Source organism: Trichoplusia ni, chromosome 7, assembly GCF_003590095.1.
Source record: "Trichoplusia ni isolate ovarian cell line Hi5 chromosome 7, tn1, whole genome shotgun sequence".
Lineage (NCBI taxonomy): Eukaryota > Metazoa > Arthropoda > Insecta > Lepidoptera > Noctuidae > Trichoplusia > Trichoplusia ni.
The window spans coordinates 12,029,976-12,052,826 of record NC_039484.1 but is presented as its reverse complement, the minus strand read 5'-3'; the positions used below and the strand labels follow the sequence as shown (position 1 = coordinate 12,052,826).

At 33.3% G+C, this 22,851-nt stretch overlaps 1 protein-coding gene across 1 annotated transcript; it reads right to left on the bottom strand.

The window, feature by feature from the left end:
* Positions 1–1,876: 1,876 nt before the first annotated feature.
* LOC113496071 (connectin-like) lies at positions 1,877–21,587 on the bottom strand. The gene is made up of 3 exons (XM_026875167.1): positions 21,292–21,587; positions 5,191–6,267; positions 1,877–3,968 (listed from the first exon to the last, which is right to left on the bottom strand). The coding sequence occupies exons 2-3, from the start codon at positions 6,242–6,244 to the stop codon at positions 3,484–3,486; spliced, it is 1,539 nt and encodes a 512-aa protein (XP_026730968.1). The 5' UTR covers positions 6,245–6,267; positions 21,292–21,587; the 3' UTR covers positions 1,877–3,483.
* Between the last annotated feature and the right edge of the window lie 1,264 nt (positions 21,588–22,851).

The window sequence follows — 22,851 nt, the reverse complement described above, 5'->3', positions numbered from 1 at the left end:
TTTATTCATCATGAGGACATTTACGAGCCATTATCATGCTACACCGCTTAAGTAATTTGTATATCACCCAAGATTTTCCGCATAAACTTTACACATATGTTGGCAGCAACGTTAATAAGTCTTCACAATCTTCTAACCTGTAATTTTACCCAAGTTATGTTAACATCAATATCGTAAGCAAAGTTATGCTTTGAAATTCAACACATATCAGTTGCCTATATATTTATAAACACGTACGAAACTTACTGTTAGTTCCCAGAGGTAACTAAACTCCATTATAATTCTCTGTCATTAGCAAACTTTTGGAATCTGTCTTGACTAGATACTGGTTCCCTTTTGTTGCCATTATTGTCGCAAATTTGGCTTTAGCATTCGAATGTATTGGTTAGATTTTCTTTGAAATACTAAATATTTTTTTTAGTTAAGGGACTATAAATACACGATCTAGGAGCTCGTGGCTAAGTTGATCGATGACAGGTTAAGCTACGCTTGACGCGGTCAGTCCGTAGATAGGTAACCATAACCAGTTGCTTCGTGTTTCAAAAGGCACGTTAAATTGTGGGTCTAGGCTGTTATTCACAAATCTTTGACAGTCGTTACTGGCAGTCAGAAGCCAAAAGTCTAACAATCAGTCTAACTAATAGCTATCATGTTGCCCGGGTTACTGGTTTGAGGAGGTCAGTTAAGCAGTCCCTACTTGTAAAACACTTATACTTAGCTGAATCTGGTTAGACTGGTAGTCGACCTCGACATATATTAGTTGGGAAAAGCCTGGGACGATAAAATACACGATCTACAAGATAAAATGTTCCCGAAATGACGTACTGACCTAAACAAAATTGTAACAGATTCATCTTGTATGGGGTGAGACTTATAACATGCGTTGAACAAAAATAAGTGTCAACGTGGTGATCGATGCTCGTTCCTTTCTTTATGGGGATTTGCCCTATATCATTCATCTAATGGGAAACAGTTTCAAGCAAATGTCCATTATCGGTTAATCCGCGGTGTTTAAATAACTTATCCACATGTTTTATCGTACATAAAACGATGTATTTTCTTTAGTTACTTACATTACCGTATTGTTGACTTGCAAATAACTTATGGTTTCAAAAAAATCCGTTCCCCAAAAGAAATTTTCTCAAGAATTGGATCAAACGAATTTTGGTTTGGGAATGAAAACAATACTTTTTATTTAAAAATCACAACGCAAAATATTATTTTTTCTTAACCTCACTGGTTAAGGTTAAGAAGACCGGGAAGACTATAATGAACTACTTACAATTTTTTTTAATGGGAGCACTTCAAATGTTGTCTAGGGAGTCAGTTGCTTTACCTTGATTTTTCATTTGTTGTTATAGCTGCAACAGAACTGCATCTTTTGTCTAGTTCTTACAGTTCTTGAGATACCGGACGCTTTACAGACGGACGGAGAGCCAGGAACTAAGTTATTGGGTCCGGTTTTTACCCTTTGGGTACTATACCCTTGAACATTATTCTTCCAGCATTCTTTTTAATATAATTTTCCTTAGATTTTCAACTCCCATCAGTATTGTTCTAAATGTAATCATGACTGTACAAGATTACCGCCGTTGAGACGTGAAATCGAATTTTAACTAGATTCTAGAACTATTTACCTGCTGCGTAGGATTAACGTGATTTGCTTTGGATGAATTTCCTTTGTTTTTCTTTTACCTAGTTTTTGAATGAATTTTAAAAACTCAGAAATGTCATTAATACAGCTGGGATGGTTCAAAATATACACTTTTTTATGTCGTGTGAGTTTTGAGAAGTAACAAAGTATATTATTTATTTCATATTCATTAATTGGAATAAGTATCGCAAGAGCAAGTTTGTAAATAAAATAAACACAAAATTCATAATCACAATTTATTATTTTACCAACTAATTACAATAGCCAAATCCTTACGTAATATTTACAAGATTATATTACACCTTAGGATAACACGAAAATTCCTTACATGCACATCTATAGCAAACATAGAAAGAGGTTTGATTCCACACAGATTCTCTTCCCCGCCTTGTTTGAGATCGTGATTTGTGTTGGTAATATCACTTACGGTATAGGAAACCTTTTCAGGATTGGAATGTGAAACTGTCTTTATTTCTTTATCACTACACTGGATATCGAAGAAAACAGAAGTATTACGAATTTAGAATATGTATTTGATTTTATGTTAGGTCCCAAACAAAAGCCATTTTGATTTTCGTTTTTTTGCTTGAAAACTGACGATACTCAATGACGAGAACCATCTAGTTTTTATCTAAATTAATTTTTTATCCATTTGGCAATGATCAGGTCTTAATATAAATTTGTTCAAGACTTATTTACTAAGATTCAATTCAAACCAAGAATAAGTTACCACAAACATTTGGATCAATACTTAACCATCTACAGAACAGCTGTTGTATTCTATATTATTGTATTTGTACAAGAGATCAGTGAATTAAGAAACTTTCTTTAATATTAATACGATTCTCGTAACTTTGTACATAAAATATAAATCATATCTTCCATTAATTTCTTATCAAGATGTTTTATATACTGCACTTAAGTGATTTGTATTCCATTATTTACTTTGAGAGTAAATCTTGTACTCGAATTTGTTTCTCAAGTTCAAATCCTAAAGCCCTAAGCTATAAGGGCCGAGGCAAAGATCTTGAAAACTTTTAGTTGTGTTGGCATAACAACTAAGACCTTAGCAGAATAATTCTTTGGCAGAGTTATAACTACACTTATAACATTTAATGGATTTATTTAAGTATTTTCGATTTGAGATTTGTCATACTCGAAGCTCTCTTTCGAGAATTTATTTTACTGCATATAAAAATATTTATCTACAAAATCGTAATCCCATCTAACTTGGACGCTCACAATATTTTCGTCCACTTATACGTTTTCAACAAGTTGGAACATGTCCAAAACGACATCGCTAACTGCTATGTTACCGACATCGGGTATAGATTTACCGTTTCTACCAGTCCATGGAAACTTTAACACTGGCCTGAGAATGACACTAGACTTTAAATTACACTTACTAAGAAATAATTTAATTAAATATCTATACCAGTCTTTTTTCTTAGAATCTAAAAATCAAGCATAGTAGCAGACGTATAAAAATGATAAGCTAAGTACTGAAATATGCGAAAAAAGTTAGGCATCGTCAGCCGTCTTTAAGTCTCACAATAATAATCTGCCGTAAATCTCAAATGAAAACATTAGGGATGTACAAAGAGAGAAATATATAAGACGATAATCTTATCACTGATTAGGACATTAAAGGAGCCATCATTTCCAAAGGCCCCAGGATAATCGCTTATGTAACGGTTACGTGATCTACTCTAGTATCTGTAGGTATTTTGTGAGCAAATCCGATTTGAGAGGCAGTTATTAGGATTTTTCGACTATTTCAGTACTAAATAATGTATATACAGCGCTACACACATCGTTTGACCGTTAAATTAAAACACACTTATACATAGCAATAAAAATACTAAAGAGAATTGTGCCATCATTTGTGAACTGGAACTTGATTGCCAATAGCTTTCGTCTTTTGAAGAGAGCATCAATGAGTCTTCTCCACTTCGGACGAGTTCTCGTGGACAAGGCAAAGATTCTATAGGCATATTCACTATTGTAAGTTGGTTTTCCGCTACTTGTTGCACGGTTGGTTCAAATTTGTACTGATTTGAATCTTCATATAGTTCCTCTTCATTAACATCTTGTTGAACTTCACTATTTGTTTCGATTTCGTAAAGCTGTTCGGATTTTGAAGGTTTAGCATCGTTAAACGCTGTGTTCACATCGTTTGATGTAGCTACAACGTTCTTGCCTGCATTCAAAACACATGTGACTTCGTCCAAAGCCATTTTTAGAGGTTCGCTTTTTGTTTCGTTTCTCAGAACTTGAATCCATGACAAGCGGCAATCGCAGCTTAATCTGTTACCTGGAATAGAAAATTAAATTTAATACACAGTCATCGCTTCAAAATATCGCATTGTTTTTTATATATTACAATATTGTAAGGAAAACGAATTATTCAAATATTTCCCTAAACTTTGAGAGAGTTTTAGCAAAAAATACAATATCTACTTAAGAAAATATACTTGAGACTGGAAAGTTATAATCACATAATATCATTGGATTGAAATTTGACGCTCCAGTGAGTCAGAGTTGGAACTTCTGGTGGAGTGAGTAAAGGTCAGGAAGGGGCTAATGAAAATGAAACTGTTGTAAAAAGACAACTTCTCGATATACTTTGAGTTGCTTGATCGGTACCAATGTTTGTTTTTAGGGTTGGTCGGGATTGGTTAAGTTCGTTCGATGTTATTATTTTGTGGAAAATTTAAACAGTAAAATTTTTCTATCATCTCTATGCTCTAAAATTTTATTTTTACAACGGTCCGTGTTACATAAGTATCTCTTAATTACGTACGTACGTACTCAATTCCCTTAAGAATTTTATTCAGTCTCGTTCATTATCAATTCCAATCAATAGTTATGTAACATCACGAATCTATTTTAAGACTACCCTTTAATCCCTCAATCATTCGACTACACGTGTTTACTTAATTAAAATGTTGAAACTCAAACATGTTTGTATTTAATAAAACAGCGCCATTGTGTAAAAATCGAGTTATCGGAATGGCGGGTCGATAAAAGGAGCTGTTACATTCATTAATTGTCCTTAATGTGAAGGGTGCTTTAGTAGGGGATTAAATTCTGAAGGGAATTCCCCATTGTTTGCACAAAATATACTTATTTAACTTCCCAGGAATAACAAATGCGATGTGTTCTATTTATTCGGAAATAATATGTTGCGAACAAAAATGGACGCGTAATATCATTATAATGACGATGTAATGTCGTACATTTTATTTAATAACCGTGACAGTGATAGAATTACATATAAATTTTCTGGTATTATCCAAATAATAGTGTTTGCTGTTGTAATGAATAGTAGCTAAGGGGATGAGGAAGTACAGTGGGTATACGTAGCTGGGTCACTGGACAGTGAGTCATGTTTTATATGTGTAGGTAATAAAATACGATCCGAAATAGCTAAAGGTATAATTAAAAATCACCCACGGTACTTTCACAAATACTTTTCGTTGCAGAGAGAGTAAGTACGGAAAATACTCATAAACTTAAAACAAAAGACAACTCACCACTCAGATACAGGACAGCATTCTTCATTTTCAAGTTCTCCAGAATCGGCTTTATTGTGTCGTAAGTAAAGTGTTCCATCTCATTGTTCCTCAGATCCAATAATTCAAGCCCGCGAACACCTTCTAATAGCCCCTCATTAATAGACTTCAATTTATTCCCTGTCATAGATAATTTCTGAAGCAGAGCGAGACCATCGAAAGCCCTTTCAGACAGAAATTTCAATTCGTTATTATCCAAAAGTAGCTCGTTAAGATTCCACAGTTCTGTGAAAGTTAAATCGCCCAACATTGACAACTTGTTGGACCGCAGATCCAATCTCGTCAGATTAGCTAAGCCCCTGAATGTGTCTCTAGTCAGTACCGTAATTGAATTAGCCTCCAGTATCAGATCGTTTAGTACGGTCAGATGTTCAAAACAACCGTCGTGTGCGAGATTGATACTGTTAAAAGACAAATCCAGATATTTGAGACTCGGCAAATCGACGAACACGTCCCTCTGCACTTCTGTTACTTTATTCTCTTTTATAGTTAGGTTTACGAGCGACGGGAGATTCGTGAACGCTGAGAAGTCCAATTCGGTTATTTTGTTGTTCATCAGAGTTATTTCTTTAAGTGTGGTTATGTTTGTGAATGTTCTTTTCTCAATCTTGTTTAGAGTGGCGTAGTGTATAAACAGTTTTTGCAGACGTTTCATGCGATGGATTACGTGAAACGGAATGAATTTGAGAGCTCCATCGGATCGAACGTTGAATGTTAACCTTTCCAAATAAGGTTGCGAGTTGAAACTGGACCATATTGGGTCTGTTTCGTCAATACCGCCGTTGAAAACCCAACAATCAGCTCTTGTTGCGGTTTTAACATCAGTGCTTTCGCAATAGCAATGTATTTTGGATTCTCTGTTTTGTATCTCGCATATGTTATCTTTTACTTGCGTCCCATGGTATCTCCTTTCAGTTTTATCTCTGCGTTTTTCATTTAGACGGCTTTCAGTGTAGGATATTTGCACTGAAGTCAGAGCCAAAGCTAGGAGTAAATATTGGACGACGGTCTCCATGTCCCCCTTGCCTTTTCACTAACCTGGAACAAACAAAAAACAAATTAAAGAGTTGCTTTCAAAGCGCTCTAGCGTAAAGTCCGGTTGATACAATGTTGAAATTTTTTACCAAGTTTTAATAAAACGCTCTATTTAGAACGGAACCGAAGCTTTGTAAATATTGTCATTAGATAATAAAATGGCTTCAAATATTGTACTAGAAAATAATATTTTATTTGCTTCAAGATAAATAAATGCTCATTTAACAGTATTTTTTTACTAAAACAATGTCCCCTACGTTCGTAGACCGGCCTGAAAGTGGGCGACAGTTGTAAATTTGCATAATCACTTAAACCGTGGGCTTTAAAACAATGACTCAGCGTTTGACTGCGTACTTTATTACCAAAACTGATCGTAATTCATTCGCCCATTGACTTGTTGGAGTGGGTATCGGATGTATCGCCTGCACTCAGCCTAATTTGTGGGGAGGCGTGTAATGAACGCACCGGAACATGTCACGTGACTTTGAGTCATTTATGCTGCGCTCACCCTCTGGAAATTCGGCTTTTTGTTATCATTTTTTACTATAATTACTTTGATAATATACCAAATAGCTAGGGTAAAATTGTATTCGTCATACCACGTGCCGTTAGCACAACGTTTTGTATCATTTTGTTTGCTTAGGATACCTTTTACCTTAACGTTTCTATTTTTAAGGGTGTGTAGTTCGAAACTTGTTTTGACAGATATCTCAAAATATAATGAAAAGGTTAGGTATATTTGATATAGGGAAAATGAAATGTGGAAAGGTGAACCGCAAATTAAAATTAATTGTTTAAGATATTACAACCATTTCTATTTATATTTTGTATACGATAACTAATTAAAACCAAAAATTACATAAACCATTCATTCCTCCAGATGAATTTACAAAATACAAAAGCATTGTCATCAAAAGAAAATTACACATCACGAAACTAGCTCATCTGCGTGTTTAATTAAAAACGTTTTTTTTTTCTTTTTCACGCGAAAGAGGATTGTAATCAGTGTGAGCGGAACAAAAAACTTTGTGTGCTGACTTTTTTGTTTCTTTCAAATGGTTATTAGGGATTGAAATTTTAAGGGCATCCCTTGACGCGTTCGCGACGCTTTTAATTAAAGGGATTGTTAGATCGACATACAAAAGTTCGACAGTTAAGTCTTTTGTTATTGTTAAAAGTTTAATATCGTGCGAAGATTCACGATTTTTTCTTATAAAGCCGCTTTGAAGAAGTACGTCTTTGTCTTATGAGAGCTCTCGAACTTTCATCTCGAAAATGTTTTCAAAATTTTCATAATTATGTATTTCGTAACATAAATACGAATTGTTATGTGTAGTCTCTTCAAGTCAGGATTTCATTTGATCTAAAAAAACATATTTCTTTTGTTTTTAAAATACGATTGTATTATCCTTAATTAGTACTTTTAATGTTTTATGAAATGGGATAAAAAGGTCTACAATAACGAGGTGTAATAAAAAGCCTGCGAGTAATTCTCTAGAGGAGTAGAGCAATATCACTCTCCATTCGGCGATGACGGTATTAGGTGCTCTAAAATAGAGGGTCATTTATCAGGAACCATTCCAATCTGGGATTGGGAAATTCCCAATTTAACGCAGTTGGTGATAGCGTGTGTCTGTGAAGCCGAGTTTTGAGGAAAAATTGTATTTGGATGATATTTCAGTAAGCCATACTCTGCTCTATGGATTGTTAGAGCCACTAGGATTGGGCGGAAATTGGAATTCAATTTATGTGCAGCTGGAGCGTTTAATCTTGAACTTTGAAGTGATATTAAAATAATTATTGATAACAATAAATTGTTGATAAATATTGTTGAAACAGGTAAATTGTGATGCTCCTCACTTATGTGCGAGTTTTTCTTAACAAAATCCACACCTACAAATTTGAAGTTTCTGCACAGCACTTATCCTTATGCAAACCAGTTCGAAAACAACAAAACGAAAATCATATTGCAAGTTCATTGAAACTAGGAAACCAATTGCAGTAGTTACGTTACTATAGAGTTTCATAACAAAAACAAAACTCTTTGCTTACATTTCAAAAGGAATCGAATTCTTAAAAATCATTACACTTTCCACGGTTCCATCCAAGCCGAGCTCGATCGGACTTTTTTCAAATTTAATTCTGTCTGAAATCGCGCCCGCAATACCTATTCGGGGTGAACTTGTAAAAAGATACTGTTAGAACTCCAACGTTTCGTTTAAGGAGCTTTTGTTTGTTTCGACCTACTTTATTTACACAGGCTTCCGAACAAAAATCATCTATTCTTTTTTAATAACGTCGCTATATTTGTTTGATTTGTGTTTCGGGGTGTATTGACAGAGGACAGTAACAATAATCCATTTTGATACCGATAACATGGGTCTTGTAAACTTTGTTTCGGCAAAAAATGATCAGACCCAAACATGTTTGAGATGAGTTAATCCGATGTGGTCTGTACTATAGGAAATTGTGTTTGAGGCATGTTAGTACAAAAATATAAGTTAAGAATATAAGGAAACTGGGTGTTGAAATTAATATAGCGAAAATCTTTAGAAACATGTCAGTCATTTTAAATTGACCTGACACTTCTAAATGTAATCCATCATGTTCAGACATTTATCGATATTCAGATTACTATTTATAAATTATAATTAAATCAGATAATCTTCAATGGCAACATTGATTCGTACTAGTTTGTTATGTATATCTAATGAATACTCGATGCAGTGACAGCTATGGGCTGGCGTAATACTATTCGTAACAATGTACGTTTTAGATTACAGATTCGTAACGTTCTCAATCATAGTTCGGTATTGGATTAACAGGCGGATTTTGTTAAGAACGTATTTGTTTTGAATAAGAGTGTTTTCTTTTGGGTATTGCATTTAGAGTTTGATGAATTAAGTGACAATATAAAAATGTTGAAATTAAATATTTTTGTATTAATATAAACATGGGTATATATTTTACACATTTTAGACGAAAAAAACATATTATATATAGAGGAAAAATATAAATATATTAATTAGGCAAAAACATGTCATTGTCTTAAGTGTTCTGTTCGTGTTATATTCAATTTTAGTTTTGATTATAAAAATAGCTACTTAGATTAATTAGCATTAATCTGGCCATATAAAGTTGTAATTTGAACTTTAATATTTTGATTTTAAAGTAGTTATTCCAGTTTATGACACACGCATTAAATAAATTATTACATATTTAATGTAAAATAATAAAACCGATATAAACTTTGAACCTTAAAGTTATTTCTGGAAAGTTAATCCTTACTGTGACGTAAAGTAAATGCAGTTCACTTTTATTTCGTTTGACTATTTCGTTTTATTTTCTTCAGCAATATAAACCTCCTTCTGAAAACTGCAAGAGACGGAAGAACGATATGTCTTGCTCTTTATTTAATTCAAATAATACTTGTTTTAATTAAAACCTTGCTAAAAATATGAAAGACGGTATATACAGACTAGCTGACCCAGCAAACGTTGTTTTGCCTAATATTTTTTTCTAATTGTATGTATTTTTTAATGCCACATTATAAAAAAATAAAAACAAAAAATTTCGTCCAAAAATATTTTTTTTAGTGTGATCAACCCTTTACACTTATGAAAACTAGATGTTAGTCGATTCTCAGACCTACTGAATACGCATAAGCCATTTCGGAGGAGTACGGTACCTAACATTGTGAGACGGGAATTTTGTATATTAGAAGAGATATAAATTATTTCCGCTTTCGATAGACCATTTATTGAGGAAGGTATAGCATCACGCTATGATTAATAAGAGACGAGCAGTAAAGAATTTTACTTTACAAAAACGGGGAGACTATGTATACGCTTTTAAACTATTACTTCGATCAAAAAATATCTTAGTCTTCATAACTACGAGGAAGAACTCACACGAAAGTGTAATAGTGGCTATTACAAATATATTAAAGCCATTCAAGCCAAGTAAAGTGAGCACGTCTAGGTTAAACTATAAGAATTTTTAGTTCAAGAAGAAAAAAATACATGTTTATATGTTTAAATTCGGATCGAAACTCAGTTATCATTAATCTCTTATCGCTACCGCCTCATACGAAAGGTCACCTTTAAAACGTCTGCATTGAAATCGGTTATTTTAGATGAAATCAATACTTGTGATGGCCGGCCGCCGCCGGTGTATTGGGAAACCTAATGCAGCTACTATTATGATTCTGGTGTTTTATATCATTTCATATTTGAAAGATTTAAATTATATGGGAAACACAGTATAGCGATGACGAATTACCTTTTAATGTTAACTGCACATTGAGATTTTGAGAGACATTAAAAGATTAAAAAAACAGGTTTAGTTGGGGTGGTATCAATTTGAACGTTAGCAAAATAAAGTTCATATCGACACAAAATATATTACCAAAACGTTTCCAAATAAAAGCTAATCCAAACGAAAAGCGCAATAACCCGTAAAATAAGTTTTATTTCAATACAAAAACATCGAGCAAGAGTTATTACATTAACCCTAAACTAATAAAAACTAATGAAACAGAAAACACTGGAAAGAAAATGTTTATTTCGTAAATTTCTCACATAATTTCAAAAGACAAGTGTGTAAAATCACTGCTTTGATCTTTGTCACGCTCGCAAAATGCGACATTAAAATAATACGAGGGAGCTACGTGCTTAATGTTAAGCTCTAGTTCCATTAGGCGAACGCCCGAACGTTTGGTCCTGAGCTTTTATCGCTGAATTTGTTTTGATAAAATATTACGTCTTTTCGGCTTTCGAGGGCACCCTTTTCTGTGAAATTATTGGCGTTTATTTTATTGCCTGTCTATGGTCAGTGAATTAGTTTCTTGTAAGTAGTTGTGTTGATTTAGTGTAAGGTTTCATAACTTCGTTAAATTTGAACGAATTATTTATATATTTCTTTAACAATAGGGACAACTTTCGATAAGGAGAATTACATGATATTGGTAGTCAAAGGTGTGTAACAGTATGTCATTACTATGGTGGCTAGTAAGTACCAAAAAGTTATGTGACATAAAGCTCAAATTTATAAAAGTAAATTTATAAAGATAAAACCTAATTGAGACTTTAACAATTCATAAAATCATCTAATCATCACCACGGTAAATTAATTAAGTACGTTACACCAATAATAAAAAAAAGACAAATTCTCTCGATGTTCACACAGTGAGATCACATCTTAAATTCAATTAAGAGGATTCACTGACATTAACGAAAATGTTCCGGCACACACCGAAGTAAATACCCGGAATGTTCAAACACGGTGTATGGTAAGCCGTATCTTTTTCTACTAAGACGAGAATCGTCTTAACCTTAGAGATCGTTAATCCTTTAAGAATATTGTCTTTTACGCCAGCTTTGTGCTGATTCGAAGGAAATCGATCTGATCGGGGCTTAAGATTAAAATGTAAGACGAAATGAAAATTGTTTGTTTTTTTTTCCCCAGAGATTATATTGCTAAAGTATACGAGCAATTTGTATTCATCCTAAAATCTTTGAACTTATAAATTAAAAAGTTTTTATGACTTCAACTAAGTCTTTATAAGGTTCAACTTTATAGAGTTTATTAGGTTTTAAGGCTATTAAGACTTTTGTCTTAGAAACCTGTTTAAATAACTTAATTTAAGAAGCTTCTTAAATATTTAACAATTTAGCGTCGCAGTACACCTTTGAATTCAAAAGACGAACTGAATGAAAAAATAAACAACAGAAATTGTTACGAACCCACTTTAAAAGGGTAGATCTTTCATAATACCAAATACTGATGCAAAATCACAAAACAAAAATTGTATTTAAACATTCCAATGAAATGAAAAAATCTTTTAACACTGCTTTCGCACAAATTATCAACCGTACTACCTGCCTATTTGTACCTGTACCTTCAAACAACCTCTCAATTTTTTGCCCGGAATCCTTAAAATTTATCACTAGACACGTTTGCCCATAGAATTTTACCTGCGGATTCTTTTCGTTTATTCAATTCCTTCAATAGGCGCACAGTGCGGTCCCCTTATATAATTGTGTAACGAGAACTCTAAATGTACCTTTTGTCGGGTTTTTGAGACGAGTGTCACTTGTTTGTATAGATTTGGAAGATGAAGCTGACCGTTTGATGACAATGGAGAATTACGTTTTCCCGGAATTCTAGTTTTTAGGAAATGTCACGCCTTTTGTGTTTTTAGTAATGGTATTCGTGGTATAAAATACAATACAGGTGAATTATATGTGTTTGCGTATTAAGGTTGAGGAAGGGTTCGATAAAGTACTTCTTATACAATTAAGAGTATTATTCAACAATTTTAAACCTATTCTTTAGAATCAATCTCTCTTTCTTAAAGCAATCGTGCACAAAATCCAAATCAAGACATGAACCTGATTTAATACTGCCATACCTTTCTTTAAGGCAAGTTTACTGGAAAAACGACACGTCCGCATTCATTACATAACCCTCAAAATACACCATAACGTCTCCCATAAAGACAGCCGTAACTTCGTCGATGACGCAATCGACGAAATACGGGAGCCTTGACCTCACCAGCTGTAGTTTAGCGAAATGGCATCTTTTATCACTTAGGAAAACATAAACATTCCAGATACTCCCAAAGCTCCTCGTCTATAACTCTTTAGACAATAGTTTTAAACATCTTTGCGGGTTCATCCAATAAGGGAATTTCATTAGCTTTTAATCTAGATTGTCCCGGTTGCTCTAATACGAAATTAGAAATTCAGACTATTTGTCTCAATCGTCGAATACTCTACTTAGCACCTTCCACTGGATATCCCGCAGAATAAGAAAAAAAGGATTGGAAATATGATAAAAATGTGGTCCAAAAGCATCAGACACTCAACGATGTTATTCTTTACTGTTACAATGCTCTTAACAACGTGACATTATCTTTTATTAGCTACATTAGCTCTGCTTACTCATAAACGGATATACCGGTCATTCACTAGCAGTATAAGACTTATTCTTTGTATCATGCGGGTTGTTGTTTACGAAGTACGTAATATTAATATGAGATAAGTAAAATGATCTCCTGATAAAGGTATCTTGAGAATATTATTTTTCCACATTACCAAGAATTCTGATATAATTAACTGAAACCAGGAAAAGGAAGCCCTAATAGTTTATTGATCTAAACGAAAATTACAGGTTTTTGTAACTGGAACTGCTAAAACTTATTTTTGATATATTAGAAACACCAGTAGTTCTCGTAACGTTTTAGTTCTACAGCAATAATCGAGGCATATAATCTGATAATGCGTTAACGCCAAAACCTTTTCTTCATAGTAAATATAAAGGCGTTATTTATAAATGGTGTGGTGAGAGTTGCCTTCTCGTAACTTGCTGTCAGCGGCACTGGGCTGTCCGTATGGGTGCATAATGGAAGCCGCCTTTAAGCAAATTTACGGCTAGGCTCGGCTTATGAATGGGTACGGCTTGGCCAGGCCCGAATTGTTTTGAGCACTATGGCTTTTTCGAGTGCTCATTTTTTGTACCTGTCTTTGTTGATTGGCTTTTGTTTAAGAACTTCGCAAAGTGCATAGTAAAGTGGATTTTTATGTTGGTTTTTTGTAAGGCTGTGAAAATGGTGGGCTTGAGGTATTTGCGGGAATTAGTAGTTAAGTTAAGCATTAGTAGTTAAGATCATCGCAAATTCATCGCAGAAATGTAATTTTATTTTTAATAGTAAAATGTAAAGAAAAAGTTGAACCTTTAATTTAACTGGTGTAAAATACTTAATTGCCATATCAAAATTTGTTCCACAAGTGCTTCTCAAAATTTAAAGACATTCCCAGTAATTAGCATCCGTTTTCACTCGGTCAATTAGGGTAAACTGCTAATTATAATAAACTTTAGAAGCTGACCCCCGAAATAGTTTCGGAAACAAGGAGCAGTTTGGCACAGTGGCTTAGCCATTCCGTTTTGAGCCAAGAGTGGCTCTTACCGTTTGAGCTCGCTCTGAGCAAATATTTGTAAGGCCTGCAGTCAGCTCCGAGTGTAGTTTGTTTTGTGATATGTGATATTACGACCTCAATACGTATAACCCGACTGGTGACTTATTAAAAAGCACTGGCTGGAAAATATATTTCGTAATTGGGTCTTTTTTTAACGTGTGTGTATGTTGACCTATTTCTGCTTTACATTTTTTCCAGTCTAAACTTACTTTACACGAATTTGGTCTAGTCTAAAGATAAATTATAAAACTAATAAGAAAATTAATAAAAACAACATACAATGGAAGAATGAAATAAGACGCTGAAATACAATTCAAAATATTGCACCTCATTTCAAAATTAAACGTAGAAACTTCATAGCCAGGACTCCTTGCGAACACTTAGTTTAAAAACTAATTAACTACTGCAATTATTTAAAATTTTACACAATGAACTGACTGTATTTTATTGATGGCTCGAACTAACTTTAGAACACTAACTTTGACGAATTACTTGCTAAGTCTTATTATAGAGTTATGTAAGTGAACACATACAAGTATTAAATTTTAAGTAACTTTTGATGTTGTAGAGATGATTTTGGACAAATTTAATGCCCTGCTATAGAAATTATACTAGTATGTTCTTACTTTGTACAGGCAGACATGAATATTTTTTGTCTTTATTATTTACGGTAAACTAATGTGTTTTGCTCTTACAACAAAATGCCTTTGGCAACCGAAACATCCAGTGAAAGGCTTTTTTTCCTTCAAATTGTACCTTAAAGAATATATATCTACATGTAAAACAAAGGCTTCTTTTATACTCTTTGAACATCTGTTTATCTTCAAATTCAAATCAATACGAGAAACAGAACAATTTATAAAATTACCTAATTGCCTTCCAACATAATATAAGCCATCCGATCATTAATTTTCTTCAATACGTATATTTTATCATCTTATTATATGTTAATAAGCCAAAAGCGAATTTCAGACAGATTTCTTTGTTCTTCTTCATTTCGTCTTTTATACATTAGATATCATTAAAATGGACTAAATACACCCACATCAACACAATCGTGTAACAAGCAATAGAAACTTATAACAACTTCAATAAACTTTTAGCTTAGCGAGTTCATTCATTGTATGGTGAACTTTCTTCAGAATTATTTTAGTTTTGAAAAATCAATAGCCCACAGTTGTGGACCTTACCCGATCAGCTTTAATTATTACTCTCAGAACAGTGACTGGTACCTGAGGTTTGTTAACAAAGTATTTAATAATCGAAAATCTTTTGAAGCCCGAATGAACATACATTTAAAATTGGTATAGACTTAGGCGGATCGTTGTAAAATTTAAATTGAACTGCTACCTTGAAACTTTGATTGGAATAACACGAATCTAACCTCTTAATTAATGTTTTCTAATATTTGTTTAAAAAGTTGAATATACTTTTGCTTGTATTTGGATTTATTTAAAAATTATCTCTGTTACGTTCACAGTTAAATGTCTATGTATGAAGCATTTATTTTGTAGACTGGAATCCTAGAAGTGTATGTGTAAAAGAGCAATGCCAGTTATTCTCGAAGAGAATATTGAAAACTGGTCAAGTGAAAGTCATACTCCCAACACTGGCTGTTTCAGTCACAAAGGCAACAACTAAGTTTTACAAGAAAAAACTAGTCAACTTTATGACCACACAAAACTGTCTAAGTACCTGAACAACGGTGATTGTTCAGGTACTATAACTATTTAAGTACATAACCCTAATAATCAAATAAATCTCTCTATTGTTTTAAAATTAAGTTTGAATTCAATAATACAACTGATGACACGAAACATTGTATCGAATACCGCAGTTTCAGATTACGCTACGGACAAAGCAATGAGTTTCGTATCCGCGTAAAATCGAATATTACCTATGGACAATGTTGTTTACACATTAAAGTACAAAGTCACAAACATATCTCAGTTGTCAGGCCATCCGTCATCAAACTATTACATGTCATGTCGTGTAGTTATCAACACTGTAAAGAAAATTAGACATATATGCACAAGGGAATTTCGTCTTTATTGTCGCTCAACGTAAGGTGGTTATTTCGGAATGTATTTTTATAGCCTCTGTTTTAGAGCGAGGTCCTTTAGTATACAGAACTCGATTGAGCTTCCAGTCTCCATTTTATGTACTGTTTGCCGGTTTTATTCCTAAAAGCTTGGATCGCAAATGTCTGAATAAAGACAATATAGTTTTGAAGTCACAACAAATGTAAAAGAGGAAAAGGTAATCGAGTTTTTGTCTAGTATTGCGGGACAGAGCACTGCAATTAAGTTTTTTTCTTGATTTCTTGATTGATGGTAGTTTTGTATATTGTATTTGAATGCAAAATCTTGTTCCAATATGACCTAATTATCTGAAAACCAATTATATAACTTGCTTGTTTGTTATGTTCATTGCCTAAATTACTAAACAGAAACTCTCTGTTCAATTTAGTATAGCTTGAACTTCAAGAAGGAAAAATGCCAAAAATTACATAGAAGATAGGCGACTTATCTTCAAGATGAGAACCGAACAATTTATATTACAAAACCAGAGACTGTATTCGTCTTTTTTCAGCTTTATACTTTTCAATTAATCGTTTAAAAATGAGAACGAACTTAATTTTCAGTTGATTATAAAGTTAAAAATAATAATTTTTAAATGCGATCAACTCAGAATATCCCTCATAAAGAATACCTACAGGCCCTATTATCCAATACATGAGTGCTATGTAATGAAGAATGCGACGAGAGCGAATCACGCAGAAGTGGTATGCAGTGATCGCACGAAATATCGTATATGCATATGAAAATCAGGAAACGTTTAAAGAATTTCTTGCCCAGATAATGGTCACTTGTTATGTATTTTATTGTATTTATTTATGAAACTGAATAAATGCCCTCAAAAGGATATAACTTTGAGTTAACAGAGCTGGATCTCTATGAAGGCAAGTAGCAGATCTCAATATTGACTTTAGACCTATCGACAGAAAAAAAGAAGATTAAATATATCGGTCATGTCCCAATTATGACTAATATAGAATCAGTATTTCTTTCTGGTAGTCTTTTTTATAAAAAGAGTTTTAAAAGTCAGAGAAAATTTTTCGATTTTTGGATTGGAGGCCAACCCATACAGACAACTTAAATATACCGATAATAATAAACATAAGACGAAAATACATCCTGGTAACTATAAAATACCATTACTTGATAGTCCAAATTAAAGCAGTATTAAGCATAAATAACTTTTGTGATTGGGTTAATTGTGGGCTGTCTATAGTACGCCAGACACACACAAAGGTCCGACTAGGGAGACATAAATATTAAACTAATATTCAAGATTTTCTCAATGGACGAATAAAACTTCGCGAATAGCGAGGTCAATGATAATAGCTGTCCTTGTAATCAATTAGCTAATAGGTCATAATATTATAACAGTCCAATCGCAATAAAGTTGTGTTAACAATTTCCAGAAGATGAAATGCCGTAAGATATGGAAGTATAATAAATTTATATATGTGTGTGCTAGCTTAGTGGTAAGATCGCTGGACTGACAATTCAAAAGTCTCAAGTTTGTTCCCAAGGCATGAACCTACTTTTAAGCTTTCGTGTTTTGTTTTCGATTTCGTTTTCAAAAATGTTCATATTTTCTGATCTCCCTCCGATATTGTCTGAATCCCATACCATCGGGCTAAGGGAACAGACTGCGCACCTGTATTTGGGGACAATCTTGTGCACTATAATATATCCTGCACTAGACTCCGTGGCCAGAATTCGTAATGACGTCATTATCATGATTATTAAAACATATTTGCGATCATCACGTCACTTGCTAAAATGTCAGTTCAAATTGACTCCCGCGCCAGAATTACAATGTATAAATGTGTCATGCTGTCGTGGGTGGCTCCAGTAACATTCAAAACGCTTGAATAAATAATCATACTTGAAACAAATGTTTATAGATCACACAGCTGCTTGTATTGTGTCATAGTCAGAATGTCGTGGTAAAATGACTTACTCGACATTTTTTCGTTTTCAAACTTTAAGGACTCAATTCTTTCTACCTGTCCTCGATTGTCTTATAACTCTATAGTATAAAACTATACATGGCCAAAATTCAGACTTAAAAATGTTTTTATTCTTTAATTGGCACTTGCCAGCGTTAAAAGCCCGTCTTTTAGACTCCTACAAGCCAGGATCTATAATGAAACAAATGAAGACCACCGAAACACTTAAGCTCAGCGTCTCCCAGGGGAAACGATTAGCGGTCTTAGAACCGCAACGAAATTAATCAGAAATAGTTAATAGGAGGAATAAGAAAAAATATATTCCACTTTTCGCCATATACGCCATTTGCTACAGCTATCTGTAGCAAATAAAAGAGATTGACAACTGAGTTAGGCACAGTTGTCACTAGTCACGGATATAAACTTACAGATTAATGGGTCCCTATAATTTAGGAGCTGTTATTTTGATTCCAATAATTTTGATAGTGACAACAAACTCAGCGTCTAAAAGCACGGAATTTGCAACGAGGTACTCATAGTAAACAAAAAGACTAAAATATTCTAACGTCGTGAGACAAAATATGAGCCTCATTAGATAACACTCTTGTAACATCTATTTAAGTTAGGTTTAGTCCACAAAATGTCCCAGGAACCAAATTATACACTAAGTCATGGGCTGTGAGCGTTTTAGAAATTAAAGTATTCCCGCTCTTCGCAATATTTTAAGATGCTACACTACGAAAGATAGTGAGAACGGTGTGAATATGTAAAAAAATATTTAAGAGTAAATAAATTTATCAAATTCAGATAATAACAGGTTCTTTTTTGTTAATTTTAATAAGAAGGCTATCAACGTTTTTCTAATGATTTGATGACTTCAAACTAGTTTACTGGTTTTTTCGGCCATGCATTGTTGCCATTCCATATTTTGTAAGACGCGACTAACCTAAATTTATTATAGCACCACTCAAACATTAATTTACACTTAACTAGAATTCCTAGTTTAAACACCGCCCGCTCATCACTTGGACCACACGCCCGGGTTTACCGCCTCCCGAAGCCTCGCGAACTAATAAACGAGTGACACTAATTGGTGTTGAGCTTCCCCGTCTTTGTGGACGACCACTCACAATGAAAATTCTTAAAAAAAAATCTTCCAAAATACCTCTCAGCCGTATTTCTTCCGCCATTTATTAAAGGCCAGAATATTACACGTAAAGAGCCTGTCTTTATATTTTTTCTTAAAGAAATTCGTGATGAGACCAATTTTGAACCGTGAATGGAAGTAATTGACATTTTTTTTAGAGATATTATGTTTTTGTGTTTTATATTGGATAAGGACCTTCGAGGTGGCATCGCAATATTTTAGTATTCAGAGTTTAAATTACTTTTTTTTTGCTTGACAGATTTCATTATGATTATATTTTGTTGCTGATTGTAAATAGTACTGAAGAACGTTATTGAATTTTATTTGTTCTGTCAATCGAAAGAATATTTCACAACTCAACTCTCAAATTAGCATTCATCATTGAAGCTTCGAAATAAGCGATGATTTAACAGTTTTAATTAGCCTATATGAGGAAAACCGAACTATATCCTAGAAAAATACGCTTTATTTTGATAAAACGCCAAAAAATAATTTTATACAAAAGCAATAAAGTGTTTAATGAAACATACACAATGGAAAGGAACATTATTTTGAGGTTTTAATTTTATATCAACCGTAATGGCTGGAGTTAATGTGAGTACTGTTTATACAATTCTTTATATTATTTCAACGAAAATATTTTTCTATATCTCCTCACTACTCAATTACATTTTCTAATTTACATAATGTTAACCTGCAAAACTAAGTAACAATATGCAACATTTTTCCAGAAACCCACTTTCCGCATAATATCAGGTATCTTTTATTTTAAAGTTTTTTATTTATTTATAGATATTTACTAATAATTTAATGATGGTCTAAATAATTTAAAAAACGTCTTAAGTTCTGCGAAGTCTTCCTTAAATAAAATGAACTACTAACTGGATGTAAATAAACAAGAAATAGAACCTAGCCTTAATAATAAAAAAAAAGCGAATAAGTCGTGGACTGGCTAGTTATGTTTCATAAATCTAAAAGAAAACTGGCCAGAAACGTTTCACAAAATTTAATACTAAAAACGTTTTCGTTCTAAAAATAAAACAAAATCAATAAAACGCCAGACCGAATTTTTACCTATTTATAAAACCATATTCGTATTTAGAACTCACATCCGAATAGCCAATATTGCGTTGCTATGCAGGCAAACCGTGTGGTCCAGATACATTGGCAATAGCTTTCGTACTAAGAATAGGGTGGCTGACTACTTCCTGGGGCAGGATACGAAAACAATGGGATTGGCTTCGTTCTATCACCTATCGTGACGTCACTATGGTACTATAGTATGGGCTATATCGGCTTTCATTTGTCTGGCAGGTAAGATAAGAGCTACGTAGGTATTGTCAAATGATGACCTGTATGAGATTTGTGGTCAGCTTTTGGGGTGAGCCGGTAAAATTTGTGAAGCAGTAATAAAAATATTTTATGAATAAAAAAGTAATATTCATTGAAATTGTGAAAAGATATTGTAAAAAATATATTAAAAATTATTATTATAAAAAAAACTAACTCAATTATCCAATAAAATAATTTTTAATACAATTTTTTGTTAAAACTCATCCAGTAATTTGACTTCAACAAGATTGGTCAAAGTGTTTTTTGCAGTTAATTTTTAGCAAGTATGTTTGTAATATTTTATTCAACAAATATGATTTCTCTAGTTAAAAATAAAATTGTTTCCTCATAAAGTACACAAAACATTAAAATCATCCTAAAAATTGATTCAAATTAACACAAAAAGAATTCTATGTAAACTTAAAAACGATCTCTAAGTATTAAAGCAGAAAATACTAAAAGCCATTTCCCACACATTGTCGGACACTTAAAATATTTAAAACCGTTTTCAATTAACATAAAAAATACACAAAAAATAAATTCCTTACCAACAAAATCCAAACACGAACAAACAACTTCACTTAGCACAAAAATAAATATTTTTAAATCGAACAAGTTCCAGGAACGGTTATGCTACGAACTCGAAAAGTTAGTCAGAAGGGGAGCAAACGCACGTGCTTCCCTTATCGGGTATGAGATGACAACTGGGCTCAGCTACGCGGGGCGTGGACGCCGACAACTAGCGGGGAGTGGACGCGTACTACGGGCGCAAGGGGTGAATGTGATGGACAACGTAATGTAAATAATTTACAGTAATCTGTAAAACAAAAGAGGATTTGCTTAATTTTAAATTGAAAAGAATATTTGTAAGTGGGTTGGGTTGCCCTACTCTTGTTTCGGTATTGAGTTATTTTAATTGTAATCTTAAAACAGAAAGGAATTATTATTAGATGATCAGTTGCTAAACAGTCTATAATAGGTTTTAGTGAGTTCTAGTGTACTCAAAGAGGAAAATGAGAATATACAGCACTGACTTATTTCTCTACCTTTTGAACGAAAGATCAGAAATCACGTTCGTTTTTCTTCGTAATAATTAAAGAAAAAAATTTAGTCAGTTTTAGTGCACATAATAACCTAATTCTCTGAGAATCTAATTCGGGAATATGATTAATTAATTATTTCTTCGAAGAGGAAGAAAAAGTTTACGAACAATGATTTTGTTTTTAGAAAAACCGAGCGACTGATTACTGTCCTAATTTTAAAATAGTTCAAGAGATTTGTATTTAGAAAATAAAATTATTTTTCAAGGGTTACCTACTTAAATAAAAAAAGAGAAACTGGAAGAAGCTTTCCAAACCTTGACAAAAATAGAATAATCTTATTAAATTATTCGTAAACTAGAACAAACCTTACTATATTTTCTCTTAACGAGAATACTTTCTCCATCCAAATAATCTTCAGTCAAAGTATTAGCAGAGATTTATTTACTACGTCCAAAGAAACAAGGCAGGCATAATTAAGTTGCTCATGTCTGGTCCTAAGTAAATAAATCAGTCGATATGCAGGCTTGCTGACCACCAAATTAACTAAGATACATGGGCCTGTGTTTGCTGAGAAAATAGTGGAGTTTAACATGTATGAGGTCAGGAGGACTACTACAATCTATTGGAATAAGACCGTTGTAGCTGCTGAAGCAAGGTGACGTTCTAAGATACGTAGTAATTTCCTCTCGCATCCACTACTAGAGTTGATCCTCTTGGACCCACCTTCTAGGGGAGGAAAAGTGACAAAATTAAAATCAAGATCCAAAAAAAAAACAAGTAGGCCGTTTTGAATGAATCTAGTTGCGTAATATCAGATTCTTACTTACCAAACCTGAACTGCCGTACAACGTCTCGCGCATTCGGTGTGCAGCAATGCATAGCAATTCATCACGCGCTTAATATAGTCCAATTTAAGGAATATTGAGACTCTAGAAAGGGTTTGGAATTATCGGTAGCAAAATAGCTATATCGGTAATACGTTTATTGAGTATCATCAAAATCACAGTAGTTCACGAATATGTGCTGATGGTATCTCCTGCTAGACATAGGCCTCCCCGATTGCTC